Here is a 20,079-nt window from a genome sequence, read left to right on the forward strand (position 1 = left end):
AAAATTTATCCACTTACAGTTTGAAATCGTCCATTTTTCAAAAACCTTCGAAATTCTTAAAACCTGAAGAAAATTTATAGGTTTCTCTCTTATTTCAGGACTCACAGGACAAATACCTTCGGCTTTTGGACAGCATGTTGTGCAAAATATGCATGGACAGTCAAATCGACACAGCGTTCTTGCCTTGTGGACATGTCTTAGCGTGTAATAATTGTGCCCTAAGGTGTGAAAAATGCCCGATTTGCAGGACTGACATCAAACAACCCCAAAAACTCTTCTTGCCTGTGGAGTTCAGGGCATTGGAGAGAATAGAGTGTTGACTCCGGCAGACTCTTCCAATTCCGGAAAATTATTTTTCTATCCCTTCACCATAGTGTAGAGAGACTATGGACATAGAAACCGTTTGATGTCCCTTGAATTAGCATTGAAATTTTGATATTTTTTTTTAATTTGGATCTCGTAGTTCCTCAGTTTTGTAGAATTTGAATTTGATTTAGTAGCCAGTGCTCTCGAAGGGGCGGGGATGATTTGAAACCGAGAAAATTGTTTTGTGGTACTTCCACCAGAAATTTTCTTGTATTTCATAACGACGGTGTTCAAAACATTTTCGCTCCTAGGATGTGTTGATTACTTGGCTTAATATCTCTTTCAGTGGTATTTTCTTGTGTGGCTTATTCATAGCATTATGCATTTTCTTGTTCAAATTTATTTTGAATTTATGATTAAATTTAGTTTTATTTTTATTGAATTTCTGTGATTTTTGTGGGTGCTGAAGAAAATACCAAATTTTCACCAGAATGTACCTTACCAATAAAATTTAATTAATTGTTAAGAAATGTTGTACTCAGTTGTCGAATATAATTCCTTCTGCAATACTATGTCGTTTGATAAAATGAGAAATGCCTATGAAAAATGACTTCAGTGTATTTCTTTACAACTAAGTTTCTTTTTTTTTCACAATTATGCAGTAAGAAAACGAATATTAACAATTTTTATATTAAAAATCCCATACTGAGGAAGCATTTCAAGAATCATTTACCTTATGTGATTTTTTTGATTAACAAGCTCATATTGAGAATGTTTTATTTATTTACTATGTAAATTTTAGTTGAAAGTACTGAATAATGTTTCATAAGTGTCGACAATAGAATGCAAGTTTAATGTGAAAACAATAAATATTAATGTAGTCATTATCAATGCAAATATTGTAGTTTTTAAGATAATATCTGTATATATGAGTTTTCTATTTGGTCCTGACAGATTGATTCTAGAATTTATTGTAGGACTCAAGAGTGATAAGAACTTTATTTTGTGATAATTATAAGAGTTAATTGTTCATATATCCGACTAAAACCTGGTAAATTTTCTATTGTTAGCCGACTAATAACGAGTATTTTATGAGTATTATAAATATACATGCTTAAACCTCTTCAAAATATAACCGATATTCCATGAAATGTAGTTTAATTTTCCCACAAAAGTTTTTCCATTGGCGTGTAGGGAGAGTAAGTAATGATAATTCAACATGTCAAAAAGAAAAACGATGTAGGTGTGAAATTTGGAAGGTAATTAGACCCTTATCGGCGCTCTCGAAGAAAAAACTAATTGTAATAGCGGTTATTTTGCAAATAGCCTCGATTCCAGTATGTGGAAATGTTTTAAAACAAATCTGCTCAAATCATTGCAGTGAATAATTTCTTTTTTATTTTCATTATCGGTTTCATGGATAACTCTGCCCCCCAGACTTCTTGGTGATCCTCCACCCTATATGTTGAAATCGCTTCATATTTAAGAAAGCAAGCATAAACCTACAGTGAACTTTCCAGGTTCTTTTCAAAAAAATCCAGGATTTTCAAGGAAATCCAAATTTTGTTACTGTACCTTATACATCATTCCTAATTGAACATATTTAAATCATAAAAACCCGTGCTTAAAATATTAGGATTAAACACAAAACAATAAATGAAATAAACCTCATAACTGAGTTATGAGTTATGAGTGATGATATCCACTGATCCAAAACACTGATGTAGGTAATTACGCATTTAAACTAGAATAATCCTGCAGCTTTATGCAGAACTTTATTGCATAACTATCGCGAAAACTAAAGGCTCTCGCATTAAAAAGAATAATTACCAAGAAAATATTGGGCAACTTATGATTAAATTTCAACAATTCTGCAAGGGGCGTAGAATTCGGTAGGGATCAAACATCAAACAGTCACCTATGGCGAACGAAAGAAAGAGGCTAATAAAAAGAAAATCAAGTAAACGTTCTAAGCAAGTTCCTTATTCTTTCTCTTCGTATGAGATTGCCCTTATACCTACTACTACTACTACCAAGTAGCTTAGAACGTTTATGTCTTCTATTATATTCGTCTGATCCGGTTATATAATCAGCATTGCCAAGGCTTCCAACAAATCACAAAATCTCGATTTCGAAAATCTCGATTTTTTGGGTCAAAAATGAGCAAGGGGTTAGACCATCCTAAAATGACACATTTGCTACTCTGTTTGAAAATCAGGATGTTTTATTACTATCCTAGGATGTGGAGTGCATAGAATTTGTGCCGAAGATTGTAAAAAACTTAACAGTTCAACAGAGAATTGCACTCCAGGGAGCTCTTCGAAGTCAACTCGAAAATGAAAAGTGAAAAAAAAATTATTTTCTCTTAAACAGGGCCAGGTATTTGAAATTTCGGTATGAAAATATAGGTTTTCGAACAGGCTCAATCGTGTTCATCTTGGAAATGGCATTTTTCAATAATTGCAAATTTCACTTGAGAATCCGTCAAGACCGAACGGCTGCATCAAGCTCTATAAAATTATCAGATTTTCGACTAGAAGAGTTGCTCTTTCAGAATATGTATCACATTCCCATCTACGGTTAATTTTATTGAGAGAAAAACTACTCTAACGTTGACTATCGAAAAATTCCCAAAAAGATGGAATCAATGAAGTAATCGTCAAGACCGGACGGCTGCATCGAGCTCGATAAAATTTTCAGACTTTAAACTTGAAGAGTTGCTCTTTCAGAATATGTATTACATTCCCATCTACGGTTATGTCTATTGAGAGAAAAACTACTCTAACTTTGACTATCGAAAAATTCCCAAAAAGATGGAATCAATGAAATAATCGTCAAGACCGAACAGCAGCATCGAGCCCGATAAAAGTTTCAGATTTTAAACCAGAAGAGTTGCTCTTTTAGGATATGTATCACATTACCATCTACGTTTACTTTCAATATTCTCTTCATCCTACAGTACCCGTATTTCCTACCAAATGATAATAATGTTAAGTTGAATAGGTTTGAGCCACCGGGAGAAAATTGGAAAATTTTCTAGATGATTCAAAATGTTCACATTTTCATTTGCCAATTTTCAATTCCCCTTCTTTTCCATATATGACTATATAGTCATATATAGAAGGGAAAGAGTAATGAAAAAAACATATGATTTTTTTCATTCTTCAAGACACAAGATATATGAAGGAAATTCTCTTCAATTCATTCACTTCAGGACTTAATTCCTTTTATGACACCTCCGTTTTATGTGTTGCCTACCATGTTCACTCCCAAGGCGCTACAAATGCCCTGTGCAGGATCTTATTACGTAGGGACTTTTTTCTGTGCAGATACTATCTAGGTTGGCATTACCGCATTGCACTGTTGGAAATTATTCCAAGATGGCTGATTCTGGCGAGCTGTTCTGACTGAAAATCCTTTACCTTAATATTTTCTTTTGAATATATAGTTTAATTATATATAACGACTAAATAAGTGTAACTTCATGACATATATTATACCATGTATTTAGTGTAAAAGGCATGTGCGGATCGAATCAATTGCTTTCTTCGTAAATATAAGTGTCTGTAGTTGCATAGTTCAAGTGATAAGACTTCAGTTGATGTTTTTATTCTGCTATGAAGTTACTAAACTATGTGATCAACTTCTGAGTGAAAAGGAATATACTTAGTTTAAGTGAGTAATTTTATAAATCCATAGAATACACGCCTTTTAAGGGATCAGCCTGCGTAGTTACATGGCGCATAGCTGATACTATTTCTATAACTATTCAATTTCTTCTCTATTTCATTACTTAAATTCAAAGATTATTCTAAAATTCTATCTAGCTTTAAAGGCATCTTCGAAACAAGCATCAGCAGAATCCATTTATGACTTAGGACTTGTCCAGGTCGATTTCAAGTTGGTCAGGTTAACAGCTGTTCCATGAAGAATGAGAAGTGAACAACCCGGTTTGGAACTTCTACCTAGTGTTTAAATTGTGGAAGTTTTGCCGGCTTTGTATTTTGAACTTGAATACGACCTGTTTCCAACCACGTTACCCAGAATTTATTAGCATTCACGAAATAATCCCTATGCCTACGTCCAGTTACTCATTTAAATTCTTCTTGGTGTGTAACCTACTTTTTTGTTATTTCAATCCGTTTGAAGATTGAAAGGTACCACGAAAATCTCACGTCCCGTTGTTTTATGAAGTGAAGAGAGTACTTGGAAATTTTGGACTGTCATGAGATTGTATTTATTTACCCAGGTAATTATGAATGTAGTGTTACCATTAGAAACTTTTAAGTATTCATTCGTCAGTGTCATTTCCCGGAAGAAATTGATGGGAGCAATTTTGAAAAACATGATTCTGTTATTTTATCCCTTTTTAGAGGGCATTGAACCGAAACTTCAACTCATTTGGTTCACACATGTCTAGTTCTTTCAACACCTGATCGAAAATCTTCAAAGGTGTATTTCGGTGCCATTTAAAATCACATGGGGGTTCTTTTGTGAAATTTTTCTTGGGACTTTGGATGGATTTTACGAACATCTGTCAAATTTTTTCTGTTCATTTTTGAATATAATATGGAGGATTTCAGTTATATTTGCATTTCTTTCTATAATACCAGAGCCTTCAAAATCCTTATAGGTTAAAATAATATATCCACATATTGTATGAGTCATATTATATACTACCTCAGGAAGGTGTTGAAGAATTTATTAGAATATTCAGTCATGGGTTTTAGTCATGATTTTCCTCCTTTCACACTATCCATGGAAGTATTTCAAACGAGATTTTAAACCTCCCAAGATTTTAAGTATTGCTATAATACTATGCTTGTTAGGAAGCTGGAAAATTAAAATTTCTCAATATTTATTTCCATTCGACCTTTCGTAAATGGAGAATAGACAATTAATGCTTCATCCTGATCAATTATACATAGAATATTTCCATATGAATATTCCATTAGAACCTACTATTTACAAATTATCATTTTCGTTATAATTGTTTCTGAGATACACAGGATGGTGACAAATTCGATGCTCACCAATGTTTAAAAGATCTAAACTATAACAGAAAGAAATACTGTTAATTGACAAGAAAGTTGTGAATCCTCCAACATGACGTTCCTCAAATGTCAATATCTTTTTGTGTTCTAAATTTGGAAATATTTGATATTCGAAAATTGCTCATATTTTCTGTCTTTCACGGACGATTCCAATGAAATATTAAAATCCTCCAATGTTATCGTCATTTAAATGAAATCATTCCATTTTTATTGAAATAAGCCTCCAAGATTTCAAGATACGACTTTCAACTTTTTTCTCTTCAGCCATGTTTGATTTCCCCTTTGAAGAATAAATAATAATTTTCCATAAAACTAAACTGAGCTTAAACAGTTTTTTTCACATATCAAAACTTTTCCACAACGAAAACCTTATCATTCGCAATGATTTCTATAGCTATTTGAATAAAAAAACAATTCCCTAGGCTATCTCCGGATGACCTAAAACTTTCCGCAACCATTTCCTACCGATACAAGGAGGTTGTGATCTGACTCCGATCTTTTGATCTCGTGTTTACATAATTAAAAAAGGGTCAAGTCGTACAACCGAGAGGTCAACTAGGAGTGACATGTCTGCAGGCTTTCTCAAATCGGTTTAATAAAACTTAGATATGATTTATAGTTGTGGAATAACGAGATGATGTTAGAAAGGTTGACCTTAAACCAGTTTTTAAGAGGCACAAAAATGATATCTTGACAGTCTGGCTAACCACCTCGTATGACATTCGTTGTATCATCGGTTTTTATCGGGAATTTGATTATTTCACCTCTCATCATGTATTATTAAAAAAAAAGAATAAAAATATAATTAGTATGTATCTCGGTATGTATAATAAAATATATCAAAATCACATAATTTTTTCATTGTTTTTATGTGAGATCATAGGTGTGAACCTCTCTTCATCTCAAAGAATAATAAAAAATCAAGGGTGGCTCTCTCTTTCCAAGTGAAGAAAGCCATGAAGTGGAAAAGGAATTTTGGTTCATAAATTCCACGTTTTTCTTCACCCACCTGAAGATGCTATTCTAATAGCGAAACACGTGTCGTGGTATAGCGACTCATTTTCATATCGTTTTCATTTCACTTACCACTATAAATTATTTTCTGTGGAGGTTTAATCCACACCAGCTAAAGCTCAAGGCGCCCTCAAGAAATTATTACAATATAGTTATCCAAAAAGCATGGTTAGCACTGATCTAAAACTGGATTTTCAGAAGTTCTAGATCTTAAACAGCTTTATCAAGTCTAAATTCAGCCAACATTGGATGTTTTTGGGATAAAAATGAAACTACAGGCTGCTAGTAATAAATTCTTCATCTTTTTGCTTGCCATAGTCATCATACTTTATTTATTTATTCATACGGCCTTGCCATTTTACAAAATAAATTATACAATATCTGACCTAAAAAAAAAAAAAAAAAAAAAAAAAAAAAAAAAAAAGAACCAAATACCAGAAAGGTTTACATGAGTTTTTACTCAAATCTTATTATATGCACATTAATAAACTTGATTCCTTTCCAAGTATCTTTTCATTGAAAAAATAGATAGTGAAAACAAATCAACATCTCTAGAATTCGCCTCTCTTAATGCTCTATCTATCGGATTATTAAAACTATAATTGGTTGGACAAAATCGTATTTTGAACAGTTCTCGGTTCCTGAAATTTATAGTGCAACAATTCAATCTTATCCTCTCTAAGAGATATTTACAATCTGTGTAATTATTCAAAATTTTATATATAAACATTAAATCAAAATTTCTCCTTCTGTTTTCTAATGAGTTTAATCCTAGCTCCTGCTGTAAACTCGAATAATTTAAACTACAAAGAGGAATATTTTTCTTGAAAGCTATCCAGCGTATGAATTTTCTTTGTACCATTTCGATGTTTTTGACGTGTACTTCATAAAAAGGCGACCATACCACTGTAGTGTATTCTAAAATGTTTCTCACATTAGTGGTATACACAGTTGTCATTGCTCGTGTGTCTCTAAAATCTTTCATGTTCCTTTTTATGAATCCTAACATTTTAAGCGCTTTACTGGCTACAAATTGAGCATGAGCTATGAAATTGAACTTTTGATCGATGTAAATTCCTAAATCTTTTATTAAAGTTACGCTTTCTAGAATTTCTTCTCCTATTTTGTAGTCAAAAACTATTGGAACCTGTAGTCTGTGCAATCTCATTATTCGGCATTTTGCCACATTAAGTGACATCTCATTTTTATTACACCAGTCTAGTAAACTGTCTAAATCTTGTTGTAACAATTTACAGTCTTCAAGATTTCTAATCATCTGGAATATTTTCAAATCGTCTGCAAACAATAGAAATGCCCCGAATCGGATGAAACCTTTGATGTCGTTAATGAAGCACAGAAACAGTAAGGAAGACAAGGGAGAACCTTGCGGTACTCCTGATTCTACTAATATTTCTTCAGATAATATGTCCAAAATTTTGACCCTTAATTTTCCTTGATGCATTCGATCTGCTATCCAATCAATTAGTGGGGATCTCACTCCTAGTTTCTTTAACTTAAACTTAGAGACTTTGTCTCTATTCTTTCTTGTCTTGAATAGGTACCTTATTTTTGACGTGATTTTTGTGTCAAAATCGTATTCAATGTCATATCTGTTGAAAAACACAACCAGAACAGGTTTTTACGATAAGTGCCTCTTAAATTTAGCTCTACTATGTAATTTTTTGTTCTCATTCATTGGATTTCTTGATTCGCCGAAGCCTTCAGAAATTCAGGGATAAACGCTTTTTATCTACCATTTTGGCACTCTACTTTGCAAAGGCGAAAATTCCGTATACAAGTATAAAGACACTTTCACTTTTTCAACTCTTCTCGATTTCAGGCTATTTTTCGTAATTTTGCAGATCGCGAAGTGACCTTAAGGCCGGTCCACACTACTCGTGCTCGTTCTTATATACGTAACTCGGGGTGGACCGATAGCTGGAGCCGAGATACAAGCGCGCAAGCCTTTCGAGCCTATGGCTTGAGTGGTTCCGCTTGTTGTCGGTACATTAAAGGAAAGTATCGCTATGCTCGTCGAGCTTGACAAGCAACTGAGATAATGTGGACAACGCTCGGGACAACGATTGAACGAACACGGCCGCGAGTCGAACGAGCCACACCAGCCTACTAGACAAGCCCAAGACAGACGAGCACGAGTAGTGCGGACCGGTCTTTAGAAATATATTTCCGCTTCCGATGAAAAGCTCAATTCTTCGGCTCGCTAACTACATCTGCATCATTCAGCGTCAACGCTTTTTCAATTCGGGAAGGTGAGGTTTTGTTTTCAACAGAAGTTAGAACTGGACCTTTTGTTAGCTGAATTATCGCAAAGCAGTGGAAAAAAGCTCATCTTCTAATTCGACCATGTGGTTTCGTTTAGGATATTGGCTCGTTCGATATTTACGTGGTAATTAAAATGGAAACTTAGGATTGCCGAATTGTTCTCATTATTTTTTAGTACCTTACATGATTTTTTGCAATGGTTCATTTCGATACCAACTAACAGAAGAGACTTAGGACACAAGTGTAAAAATAAAAAATAGAATAATACTTCAAAATCTCACCAATAAAGTTCGTCTAAATCATTCACGAATTTTTTCACAATGGACATCACAATCTTCTTGATCGAACTTTCCAACAATCGTCGTAAAAATGGGATGAAATGGGGAAACATCATAGCACTTTTTCAACATGATTAACATGAGCACTTTCAAGAAACTGCTTCGATTTTTTACATTTTTTTTTCACCCTAAATTTCACGATACTACAATTATGATTCTCTCAAAAGTGACCTGAGCATCTAATCCGATGAACTTGGTACTGAACCATTGTCCAGCCATATGTTTATGTTTTGTTTCGTTTTTGCGATGCCGGAGTCACCTTCCACAGTCCCGTACTTGAAATTCAATGAAACTTTGTCGAACTTCTAGGGGTTGTATCTCAGCCATCTTGGAAATTTTATATGGACATTTTTTGGTTGAATTATGACTTATTTTGATGAGTTCTACCTTCTATCAAAAAAAGCCTCATCTTTGGAAATACCCTGCAGCCTCCAATGGTTTCATCACATTACCCGTTTTGTAGATTATTATAGGGCACAGACAGGGAGATATTTGCCGTTAATTTTCTCCAGTTATCTGCATCATATAAATAATAATAATGGATATTATTATTGTTATTATTTATTGATAATAAGAGCCAAGATCGAAATCTATAAGGCTCAGCAATAACAGGAAAGGCGTACACATTTGTAATGTCTCATTTATTTGAAACTGACAATAATAATCGTTCCATATTGTTCTTGATATAACATTGGTGGAGATTCATCCTTGCTGTTATCGCGTCCATGTTAGGGTAATTGCCAAATGATAATTGAAAACGAATGTCCTTCCAAACGCTTCACGATCGCCTTAGTTGGTTGGATTACTTATACTGAATTTGGGAGAAGTGGTACCTCTATACGTGGATGAGGATTTATCCTGGATTCTCGGTAGCCCATTCAGCACAGCGCTGGATTGGCAATCATGAGGTCGTGTGTTCGAATCCCGCCCGGTGAAGTACTTTTTCTATAGTTCAATAATTTTTCTGCATGCCTTCAACTTCAAATATTCTTCAGTTACTTTAATGAACTTACAGAATACCAATTGTATCAGGAACCGCACATAACTCATCTTGTTGAACAATAACTCGCCAACCGAAACCTGCTCTAAGTCTTCCCCACCGATTAAAAATTCAAATTTTTTCAGGTATAATTTTCCGTAATGGAAAAAGTACAAATAAAAAAGGAGCCGCCCAACGGCGGCCCCCCTGACCCACATCGGACGAACGCAGACGCGCCAGAAGTATGCTTCGTTTGCGGCAACCGCAACCACCCTCACTCGTACTGGCTGAACATCAAGCCCGTGCCGAACAACCCCAAGGAACCGTATTTCCCCTTCTTGGAGACACACGAGCCGCCCGCCCGTTACGTTCCCAAGAGCGACGTGGCCGTACCGGCCTGCTTCCTTTGCTACACCCTCCTGCTGCAACAGTGGGCCACTCACGAGCTCACCTCGAAGCCGCATTCGGAGAGGCTCTACTGGCTCAAGAGGGTGGACAACGGGCCTTTCACGGGCGCCGACATGGGGATGCAGGGGGAGTATGCCGCTCAGGTGCTCGGACTGAACGGTGACAGTAACTCTGTGAACAGTATGGGACCGAAGCCTAAGCAGATGAGGATGAGCCCGAGGATGTCGCCGAGGCCTCAGCAGGTAGGTTTGGACGGTTCATTTTTCGAATTTTGCTCGGTTATCGATCAAAGTGAGGCAGAAGCCAACCAGAAAACTTGTCACTTGACTGGACCCCTGGGACTCATTCCTCGGAGCCAAGGTCATGTGTTTATTTACGACTGTTGAAAAAAATTATCATAATCCATCTGTTTTCTTCAGCATTCTGAGCCATTATTTACTGTCACTGTCACAACCACCAACATAGAGACGTCTATGATCAGGGTTTAGTAATAAATATCTGTACCACAATATCTAAAAACAATTCAGAATTGTCTTCCATTAATGAGTGTTAGTCATGAATCAGCGCAGGAATTCCCAGAGACGTTGAAACATATTTGTGGACCGGTTTCGGGATTATTGTCCCTCCAGTTGAGATGTGGTACACTGCACTGTACCGATGAGGGACAATAATCTCGAAACCAATCTACAGTTCAGCCTCTCTGGACATTCCTGTGCTGATTCATGACTAGCACGTCTCCATTTTAGAGGGTTGGGCAATATTTGGATTACTTGTCATTAAAATTCGTGATTGCAACACAAATACATGTTTGGTATTTGTGTTTCACGTCAATTTGGATATGAGAAAAATTGCTGCAAAATGGATTCCCAAATGTTTGAATGTTGACCATAAGCGTGCAAGTGTTCGATATATGCTCGATTTGGAGCGATGTAGACTTCTTAAACCGAATTGTTACTATGGATGAGACTTGGGTGCATTTCTACGATCCAGAAACATAGCAACAATCGATGGAATGCCGACACTCTGTTTCTCCAAGACCTAAGAAGTTTCGTGTCCAAAAATCTGCTGGAAAAGTTCTTCCTTCAGTTTTTTGGGATTGCCATGGAGTAATCGTGATTAATTTTTTGGATGAGGGTAGGGTAGAACAATAACCGGAGATTACTATTCGACATTACTGACCACTCTACGGGAAAAAATTAAAGAGAAAAGACGCGGAAAGCTATCCAAAGGTGTTTTGTTTTTGCAGGACAACGCCCCTGCACACAAATCTCATGTTGCCATGCAAAAAATTCGTGATTTAGGGTTCGAATTACTAGAACACCCCCCTTATTCACCAGATCTAGAGACGTTGCAGGTTCGCTGTAATAAACATATCCAATTAAGAGGAGAATATGTTGAGTAATAAAATATTTTGATATTGAAATTTTGTTTAGTTCTATAGTAGGCTAAGAATTTTTCAATATATCCTCGTAAGTCTGAAGTAACATTAATATTTCTTCAACCAATAACACAAAATGCTCAAACCCGTCAATTGATTTTTCAATACCCTAATTTTCTGGCAATGAAATTGCTTATTTTGCTTCAACCCCTTAGCCGCAAATGGAAACTTATACCATGTGTGGGCTCGTTGGAAGCCTTACGGAAATTGGAATCCCATCAATAAAACACGAAAGTCTTCAGGAAAAAATAAATAAAATTAAAAGTTTCTCAACCAAATTGAGACGCTGAAACACTTGTATTGAGTTTATTGCATGTACTGATTTTTTGGTAATGAAATCGAATATTTTTCTCCGTAATCTTTGTTTTTTCCTAGTTTCGTTTTTATTAAAAGAAAAGAGAAAAGCTATTTTAGAAGAAATTAAGGACAAAGTATAGTATTTCTCTCGCATATTATGGTTGTTATTCACTTCAATTCGTTTGGTAAACGTCATCTGGTAATAGTCAAGAGACACCACAATGTATGCTCTTTGCAAAGTGTACTATTTTTGATTTACATTGGTACGAATGCATTACTGCATAATCTTTATATACCTGAATCAGATGTCAAGTAGGACATACCTAAAACATGAGTAAAAACAGCATAATCTATCCAATCCGTTTATACGAGACTATCGATTAGATATGATATTTTTAGTCGTATACCTCAAGTCATCCATTTTATATCATTCTATTACGGAGCTAATTATATCCCATATTGATTATATTTCCTTAGGAAAATTCCCACTTCGTTTTATTTCCATTTCATTGCATCATTCTAGTTCAAGATGGAAATGTCTTTTCAAATCCGGAAAATCCCATCAACTTGAATAAGAATAGTGAGTGCTTCGAGTAATTAGAAACATATTTCTGTTTACATATTGAAATAGATATCGATAGAACAACAACGTGTAAATTTCCGCAAATAAAAGTGATATGAAAACATTTATTAACACCCAGCAATAGTTGAAAATATTTTCGCTGAAATTTTGTATCGAAGAGAGATACAGCTTTGCATTCGAAGATTACATGGATCACCTTAATTTATCCCCTCCTCCAAAGACTTTGAAGATCTTCTTCGTGAGGTACAGATAGCATACTCGCATACCACAGCTCTGAAGGAAATCGGTATACTCATTAGATTAGAAATTTTGTTCATTTACCAATATATTTTAGGGTAAGAATATGTGTATACCAAAAATCAATAAAAAAATTCAAATATTGTTCAGGGTACACATTCATTGAATTTTTATTCAGGTATTTATATGAATAGAAACCTCGGCAAGAAAGCCTTTACAAAGACTCACAAAATTATCTATTCTAATTGAAACAACACCGCGGATATAAGTATTAAATAAATACATATACCGAATACATATTGCATATTGGTATGTGTTCTCGATAAATCTGACGTTCACATTTCTACGAATATTTTTCCGTTCTTGCATCAGAAGAGCCTGTCTATTTTAAGCGTTGTTTGGTACATTAGCGAATGGCTCGTCTGGTGTCTGGTTCAACATTTTATGATTTGCTGCTTATTGAACCGATATCTGGATTGAATCCGGTCAGAATCGCCTTCAATCGATAACCCTCTCATTTTCCTCCAATCTGGAAAATTCCAGTTGGAATTATTCATGCCATATTTTTAACTTGACGTTTGATTCGTCGATTTCGTTTTGGGTCATATCTTCTGCAATCGCGACATGCTGATCGTTGCTGGAGACAATTGAAAAAAGAAAATAAATAAGTCAGATAGTGATAAACATCGATTACCTACATATAATAATTTTTTATAGAGTATACTCGTAATTTTGGCATTTGAAGGGGCGAAAATTAAAAAATTCATGGCAAATACTGTTATCGATTTCCAAGAATGATGGTGAAATAATTCCAATTGATTGTTTTGTTCAATTGATCGAATCCTGTTACTTTTTCAACGCAGTACAGTAGAAGGTATTTTCAAATGTGGGACTTCTTGAAATACATAAATCATTTCACCAAGAATTGTATACATAAAACATTGAAAGTGGAGGAGCTACCAACCCCTGAATTTGAAAGAATTTCAGTGAAATTTAGAATCAACAAAATGTCTCAGACTATGTATTTATAATGTGTTCCCCAATATAGGTGGATAGAGCGTGGTGGACCAGTTGGTGAAGTGGTTTATTTTGATGTGTTCTATCTCCGGTTAAGAATACACCCTGTATACTTATTCATTCATTTTTAGTGAAAGGAGATACTCATTTGTATATAATGAAGCAATATTTACATAATAATATCTACTGAAACGATTCATTATGCGAAACTTCTGAGGTTTCAATTAACGTGAAAACTTGAAATTCCCAATGTCCTCGAACTCGACAACCATTACTATTTTCCCCAACTATTTTATTGATTCAGAGAGTTATCTCAGTTGACACAGGCGTACCTATAGACTTATCGAGATATAAATTATCCGATCTGGTTGTAACCAGATCTTGGAAGCTTTGAAACGATTCTAGAATGTAAATATTTGCCGAAAATTTTCACGACATTAATAATAATAGACAGGTTTAACTGGTACGATTAAATGCTCCTGTTTTTGTTGGAATAATGAAAAATCATCCAGTCTGCGATAATACACGTCAAACATAGTTCTATGCTCAAAGTACTTGTTTGTTTGAATTCCGTTGGGATTTTGCTAACAACAAACATGTGGAATGCTTTTCGGCCGTTTCCATTCTGCCCCTCTTCCACTATGTGTGTTGTCGTTTCCACTTAGATTCTCGATTGAAATTTGTTTGCTGGGAAGAGTGTCAAACTAACATAACGATCTGGAGCTCATAGGCACACCGTAAATGAGAGGTTCTACATCCTCATAAGGTCGTCCGGGACTTTTGAGTGATAACCTACCCTTGTACTATGCCAGATAGTGAATGGTTGAAATATCTTGAGATCTAGCGCAAGACGCTCATATGTTTATGAAAAGCAAACAAAACCAACCTCCTACCATCACAAGCAGCCGCTACCTACTCTGTTGCAAGTGCAGTGCACGTGCCGCTTCACATAAATTGTGGATCATGCCTGGATAAGTCATTAAATGCAAATGCAACGTTATGCATGTCTGGTTACAGTGCAGTCTTTCCCTGCATATACTTTTTCTCTGTTGTTTATTGTCTCTGCTTCCTTACAGATCCCGAAGAATGAAGCACGTGAAAGAAGTTTCGCAGAGGATGTGAAAAATATGAGAACGTCAAAATTTTAATTTCAGTATTTCGTGTTCAGCAGCAATCGTGTTTCGCAAACAACAAAAGATAAGGTGCTCGGTCATGTGTGCAGTCTGTTCTCGAAGATGATGTTCCAGCTCGTACGTTTCATTAGAACAAAGATCCCATTTGATATGAAAATTCCAGCACAAACAATCCGTGTTTGCATAATTAAGACCCCAGAACGGTGTTTCTGAGAGTGCCTGGAATAAAAATTACAATGAAGGCAGAAAACCGAATGCAATTACACCATGTACGTGGTATGTTACACATTGCCGAGCATATCGTAAGAGCTCTATTCGCGTTCTGTTTATTTTTGGTTGTGAGGATAATAGAAACGTCTGTGGTAGCATATACAAAACCAGCAGGATCTACATATCGATGTGCAAAAGGGGGGTGTGCAAAATACAGACAGTTCATAAGTTCGTGTGAAATTTACTTATTGATAGTTTTCCTTAATAGAGTGAAATAAACTCTTTGTGGGATTGGGATAAGCAGGACTTCAATAATAAAATACATATATTGTGGTTGTGAGTATTCCTTGATGAAATTTCATATCACGAATCAAATTTATTTCATTATGTCAGGTTTTTTGAGATCGAAATATAAAATATGATAACATTCTTGAAGCTATACCTTTTGCAAAAGCAAATATAGTTGATAGTCATAAAGGAATTACAGAGCATTGCGACGTTGTTGTCTAATAGTGGTGGTAACATGGGGTACCACCACTGTGCCATCTATACAGCTCGCCTTCCAATTATAGAGGTTTAATGAACCCTAGAATCTGGTAAGGTTTCAAAGAGCTTACGTCATCACCCCTACAAATTTTCATCACTGAAAGCAACACACATATTATTTTATATGTTGCTTTGAAACTGACCTGTCGAGTTGCTCGACAACAAGAAGCCAATATGCAGCTGAGATGGAGCTTTGGTGGGTATACGTCAACTAATAACCCCTGGGTCTTGGATTAATAAACCTCCCAGTTTCTCCTGAGGTTATGACCGCTCTACTCACCTATATAATTTAGTGCACAAATATAAACTTTCAGTGCCATCTTGCGTCACCCTTTCAACAAGTCGGCGTAACTACGGACAAATTATCTTCGACCTTCTCATGTAGCATAATTGTTACGGGTCAATAATTGTGAAGAATACAAGTAGTCATTATCGACCGATCCCTTTTATTTTCGTACGATACTCCTGCATATCTTAAGTTCACACAATATGATAACCCAAAGTCAAAAGGTTGTATTTAGGATCAGATTTATTTGTGAAATAAGAAACTACTGGGGTCGACCCCTTAAGACAAGAAGCCGATAACACCGCCTGATTCATCGTGTAGCGATCGGTTTGAAAATATTATTTCAGACTGTGGTCTTGCCAATATTTGTTTATTTCCAACTGCTAAATATTGTTGATGAAGGAGTGATTTGTGTAATAGAAGTTTTATTGATTATACACGATCTAATTTTTCGAAATTCTCGATAGATTTATCTTATTTGGGTTAGTAGGTTTAACTTATATTTGTGAGGTTCTAATTTGGGTTACGGAGTGTCTTGAAGGTGACACGAGTGGTGACGTGAAATCTGTTCATCTTTGAGAATCTAGAAGTTTCACAGGAAGCAAGTGAGTTTTCAGTTATTGTATTTGGCAATCGATTTACCTTTAAACCAAGGTGTCTCTCAACCTCCTTCCCATTTAAGATTTTAGGGATTGCTACATCACTCTCACAGGGTCGATGAAAATCGAAAAAATATCCCCCTACGAACCAAATTGTATCTGATTTTGCATGGGGGACGAGATTTGAGGGCGGTACACTTGACAGTGTATACCAGACTTATTTTGAGGTTATTCTTATTTCACTGGCCCAAGCTCACTCACTCATTCTTTTTGTTAACTGATTCATACTGGCTGGAATTATGAGTAGGTTTTTCGTGGACTTCTTGATGGGAACAAAGGAATTCACTTTTATGCACAGAAAGAATCAATATATGGGTTTGCATCATTTTTGTGGTTAATTATCTTCAAAGGATGCTGATAAACAAAATCCTTCCATACCTAAAGGTCTGGATAATTCTGACATAGACAGCTTTATCATATCATTTCTGCAGTAGAATTGTACCCATCCCTGAACAAGGATTTTCTAGGATTTCTAGATATCCTGAATTACTCGTGATTGCTTGTTGATTTTATGTGAACTGTTGTTCTTATTAATTGATTAAAGTTCCCATCTGTATTTATTGTATTATTTCTTTCCAGGTTACCAACCATGATCGGATAGCAGAAGATCCAGTGTCCTTAGACTCCGCGTTAGACCTCACCCACTCACAGCTTCAAGTGATACCGGCGCCGCCACAGCCAACCCAGTGTGTTTCAGTACCAATATACCACAGTCAGAATTCGAATTCGTCCACCGGAACGGACATCTTGGATCTGAGCATGCCTGACAAAAACTCCGTCACGGAGGTCTGTTACGTCTGCGGTGACGAGTTCAAGCGTGGCAGCTTGGATATGATCGCGTCCAAACAGCAGATCGAGGCGATCAACCAACCTTTTTTCCCGAGTCTGATCGAGCATCCCAGACCGAGCAGATCTCGACCGATCGATTCGGCGGGGAAGGTGCAGGCTTGCGTGGACTGCCAGCAGTACCTACTGAAACAGTGGCAGGCCTTTCAGGCACAGGGTGTTCCGCACGCGGAACGGAAATACATACTGAGGAAAAGGGTCTCGTCGAATATAGATACGACAACGTTCGTCTGTTACACCTGTGCCTTGGAATACCCTTCTAGTAGTATAAGACTTTTCTATTGTCGACCTAACTCGGACAACGAACCTTACTTCCCGTTTATCGCTACCATACCAGCGCCCCCTGGTGCTAGCCCAATTAGTCCACAAGGTAATTACATTCTACTCCTCTCATTTCACATTCTTTGCTCCTGTTTTCGTCATTTATGAAGCCATAATTTGGCCCATAAAGATTTAATGAAAGGACAGGAGTTTTTCGGTCCTCCATCTATGTACTAAACTCACCTAACGCATCCCTGAAAAAATAATTCCAAATACATGTATACAAATCTTGCTGGAAACTTGTATCTGGCTGTAAAATAACATTCAGAAGGGCCATGCAAAATTTCAGCATCATCTGGTCGATAGTTTCAAGTAGAAAAACCAAGCTGTAAACCTTTGTTCAGCAAAGAGTAACGTGGAGGGATAATATAATGATAATAATAAAACATACAAATGGGAATGAATTTTGTTGTGTATGAACAGAGCGGGACAAATATCTGATTCATCCACTTGAAATGATCTAATAATAATGTCTCCTAAAATAATATTAATTGCGACAAATTTCGAGTGGATAGTGAAGTTTGATCCTCTCATGTCTGTACGTTTCAGAAAATTCATAATTGTGGTAGTAAACTTATTGCAAATCAGTTGAATTTTGAATTCATACTCGTGCACTTTGAAATTAATGCATTATGAAATTCACATCGCATAATAGAAATAGAAAGTTGTTTTTCAATGCAAATTTTCCAGGTATGGTTCAGATTTGTTCTGCTTGTTATGAAACTATTCCTTTGAAGCATCAAGCCTACGGGGGTTCTGGGGATACCAATACAAGTTCCACAGATAACCACGTATCTGTTACGGATGTGCAATATTTGAATAATTCTTCATCTAGACCCATCACTGCCAAATCGCCAGCAAATAGTGCGGGTTCTGACATTAGATATAAGCCATACAGCATTTCTCCTGCCATTGTAACCAGTAAAAAGAAGCAAGCTGCTATAGAGAACAGGCAAAGGGTGAGTGTACTTTTTCACTCTTGTAAAAATATTGGATTCGGAATTGAATTGTAACAGACAGATCTGAGTAATTAACTATTTATCTGAAGGATCTGCTGCATCTACGATTTTTCGTGAATGTGTTTAGTTTATATATAATAATTAAGTATATGGGATACAACAAAATGTTGTATGGTGATGGAAAACGAAAATAAGGGAAATACACTGCTCGAAAATTGAATTGATTATTCGAGATAAAAACCTGTTTTTTGCTCTTGAATCAAATTTTCAGTATTGGTGAATGCACTATAAAGGGACCTCATATTAAACCTTGATTTCAAGGTTTTTTTTAAGCCTGCTTACTCCACTGGGTAGAATCTTTAATTTTTCATTTCTCTACTATGTTGTCGTTCCAAAGTAGTCTTGCTAACTGTTTCCATTTCAGGCAGGCTAATCGAATGTAGACATCTACTTAGTACATTAGTAGGTACATAATTATACAAAATCTTTTTTATTTTCTTTACATATTATTACATTTACGCAAATCATTCACTAATTTTGGGTAGTGTATTTCAGATTTAGATTAGAATGTTTTCAAGCTTATGAATTCACTTGAGGATCCTCAAAAATCGAATTGTTTTGTCAACATTTCATGAAAATCTATCGCCTACATCAATTCAATACAATGAAGGTTTTTCTCACATATCAATATCTTTGGTATCTTTTATAAATTCATAATAAATATGGCAGGTAGTTTCATAATCAATTTTCGTCCCCTTCAACAAAAGGCCTCGTTAAGTTCTACTAGAAGGAGAACCTAAAAAAAGCTTTAAATTGAATGCACGAAATTTATTATGAAACTTGGTGTGATTGTAATTTATAAAAGACATTCACTAAAGATAATACATAAAACAAACTTATATTCATGAAGTAAACATGAAGTATTTTTGAGAACCAACCAATGAATTCCTAATGAAAAAATAAAAACACAGAATTTGAAACAATTAGGATTCAGTCAAAATTATTTGCAAGTGTCACAAGAATCCTCAGAGAGTTTTTGAAATTCTATTGAAAAAAAAATCATTTGATGGTTGATTTGGATGATAAACGCACTATTTGGTGCGGAAATATATCACCAGAAGCCAACGAGGAATTAATTTACGAGTTATTTTTGCAAGCAGCGCCC

At 35.7% G+C, this 20,079-nt stretch overlaps 2 protein-coding genes across 2 annotated transcripts in view; both read left to right on the top strand.

The window, feature by feature from the left end:
* The window catches only part of LOC123306685 (E3 ubiquitin-protein ligase MYLIP), a 158,330-nt gene extending 156,873 nt beyond the window's left edge, over positions 1-1,457 (top strand). The window contains exon 4 of the mRNA XM_044888805.1: positions 99-1,457. Coding sequence (XP_044744740.1) covers positions 99-320 — 222 coding nt within the window. The 3' untranslated portion in view covers positions 321-1,457. The remainder of the gene's footprint in view (positions 1-98) is intronic.
* A 2,214-nt stretch (positions 1,458-3,671) lies between these two features.
* LOC123308741 overlaps positions 3,672-20,079 on the top strand; it is a 46,063-nt gene continuing 29,655 nt past the window's right edge. Inside the window, exons 1-4 of the mRNA XM_044891535.1 lie at positions 3,672-3,981; positions 10,121-10,624; positions 17,368-18,004; positions 18,646-18,914. Coding sequence (XP_044747470.1) covers positions 10,136-10,624; positions 17,368-18,004; positions 18,646-18,914 — 1,395 coding nt within the window. The 5' untranslated portion in view covers positions 3,672-3,981; positions 10,121-10,135. The remainder of the gene's footprint in view (positions 3,982-10,120; positions 10,625-17,367; positions 18,005-18,645; positions 18,915-20,079) is intronic.

This window comes from Coccinella septempunctata, chromosome 2 (assembly GCF_907165205.1).
Source record: "Coccinella septempunctata chromosome 2, icCocSept1.1, whole genome shotgun sequence".
Taxonomy (NCBI): domain Eukaryota; kingdom Metazoa; phylum Arthropoda; class Insecta; order Coleoptera; family Coccinellidae; genus Coccinella; species Coccinella septempunctata.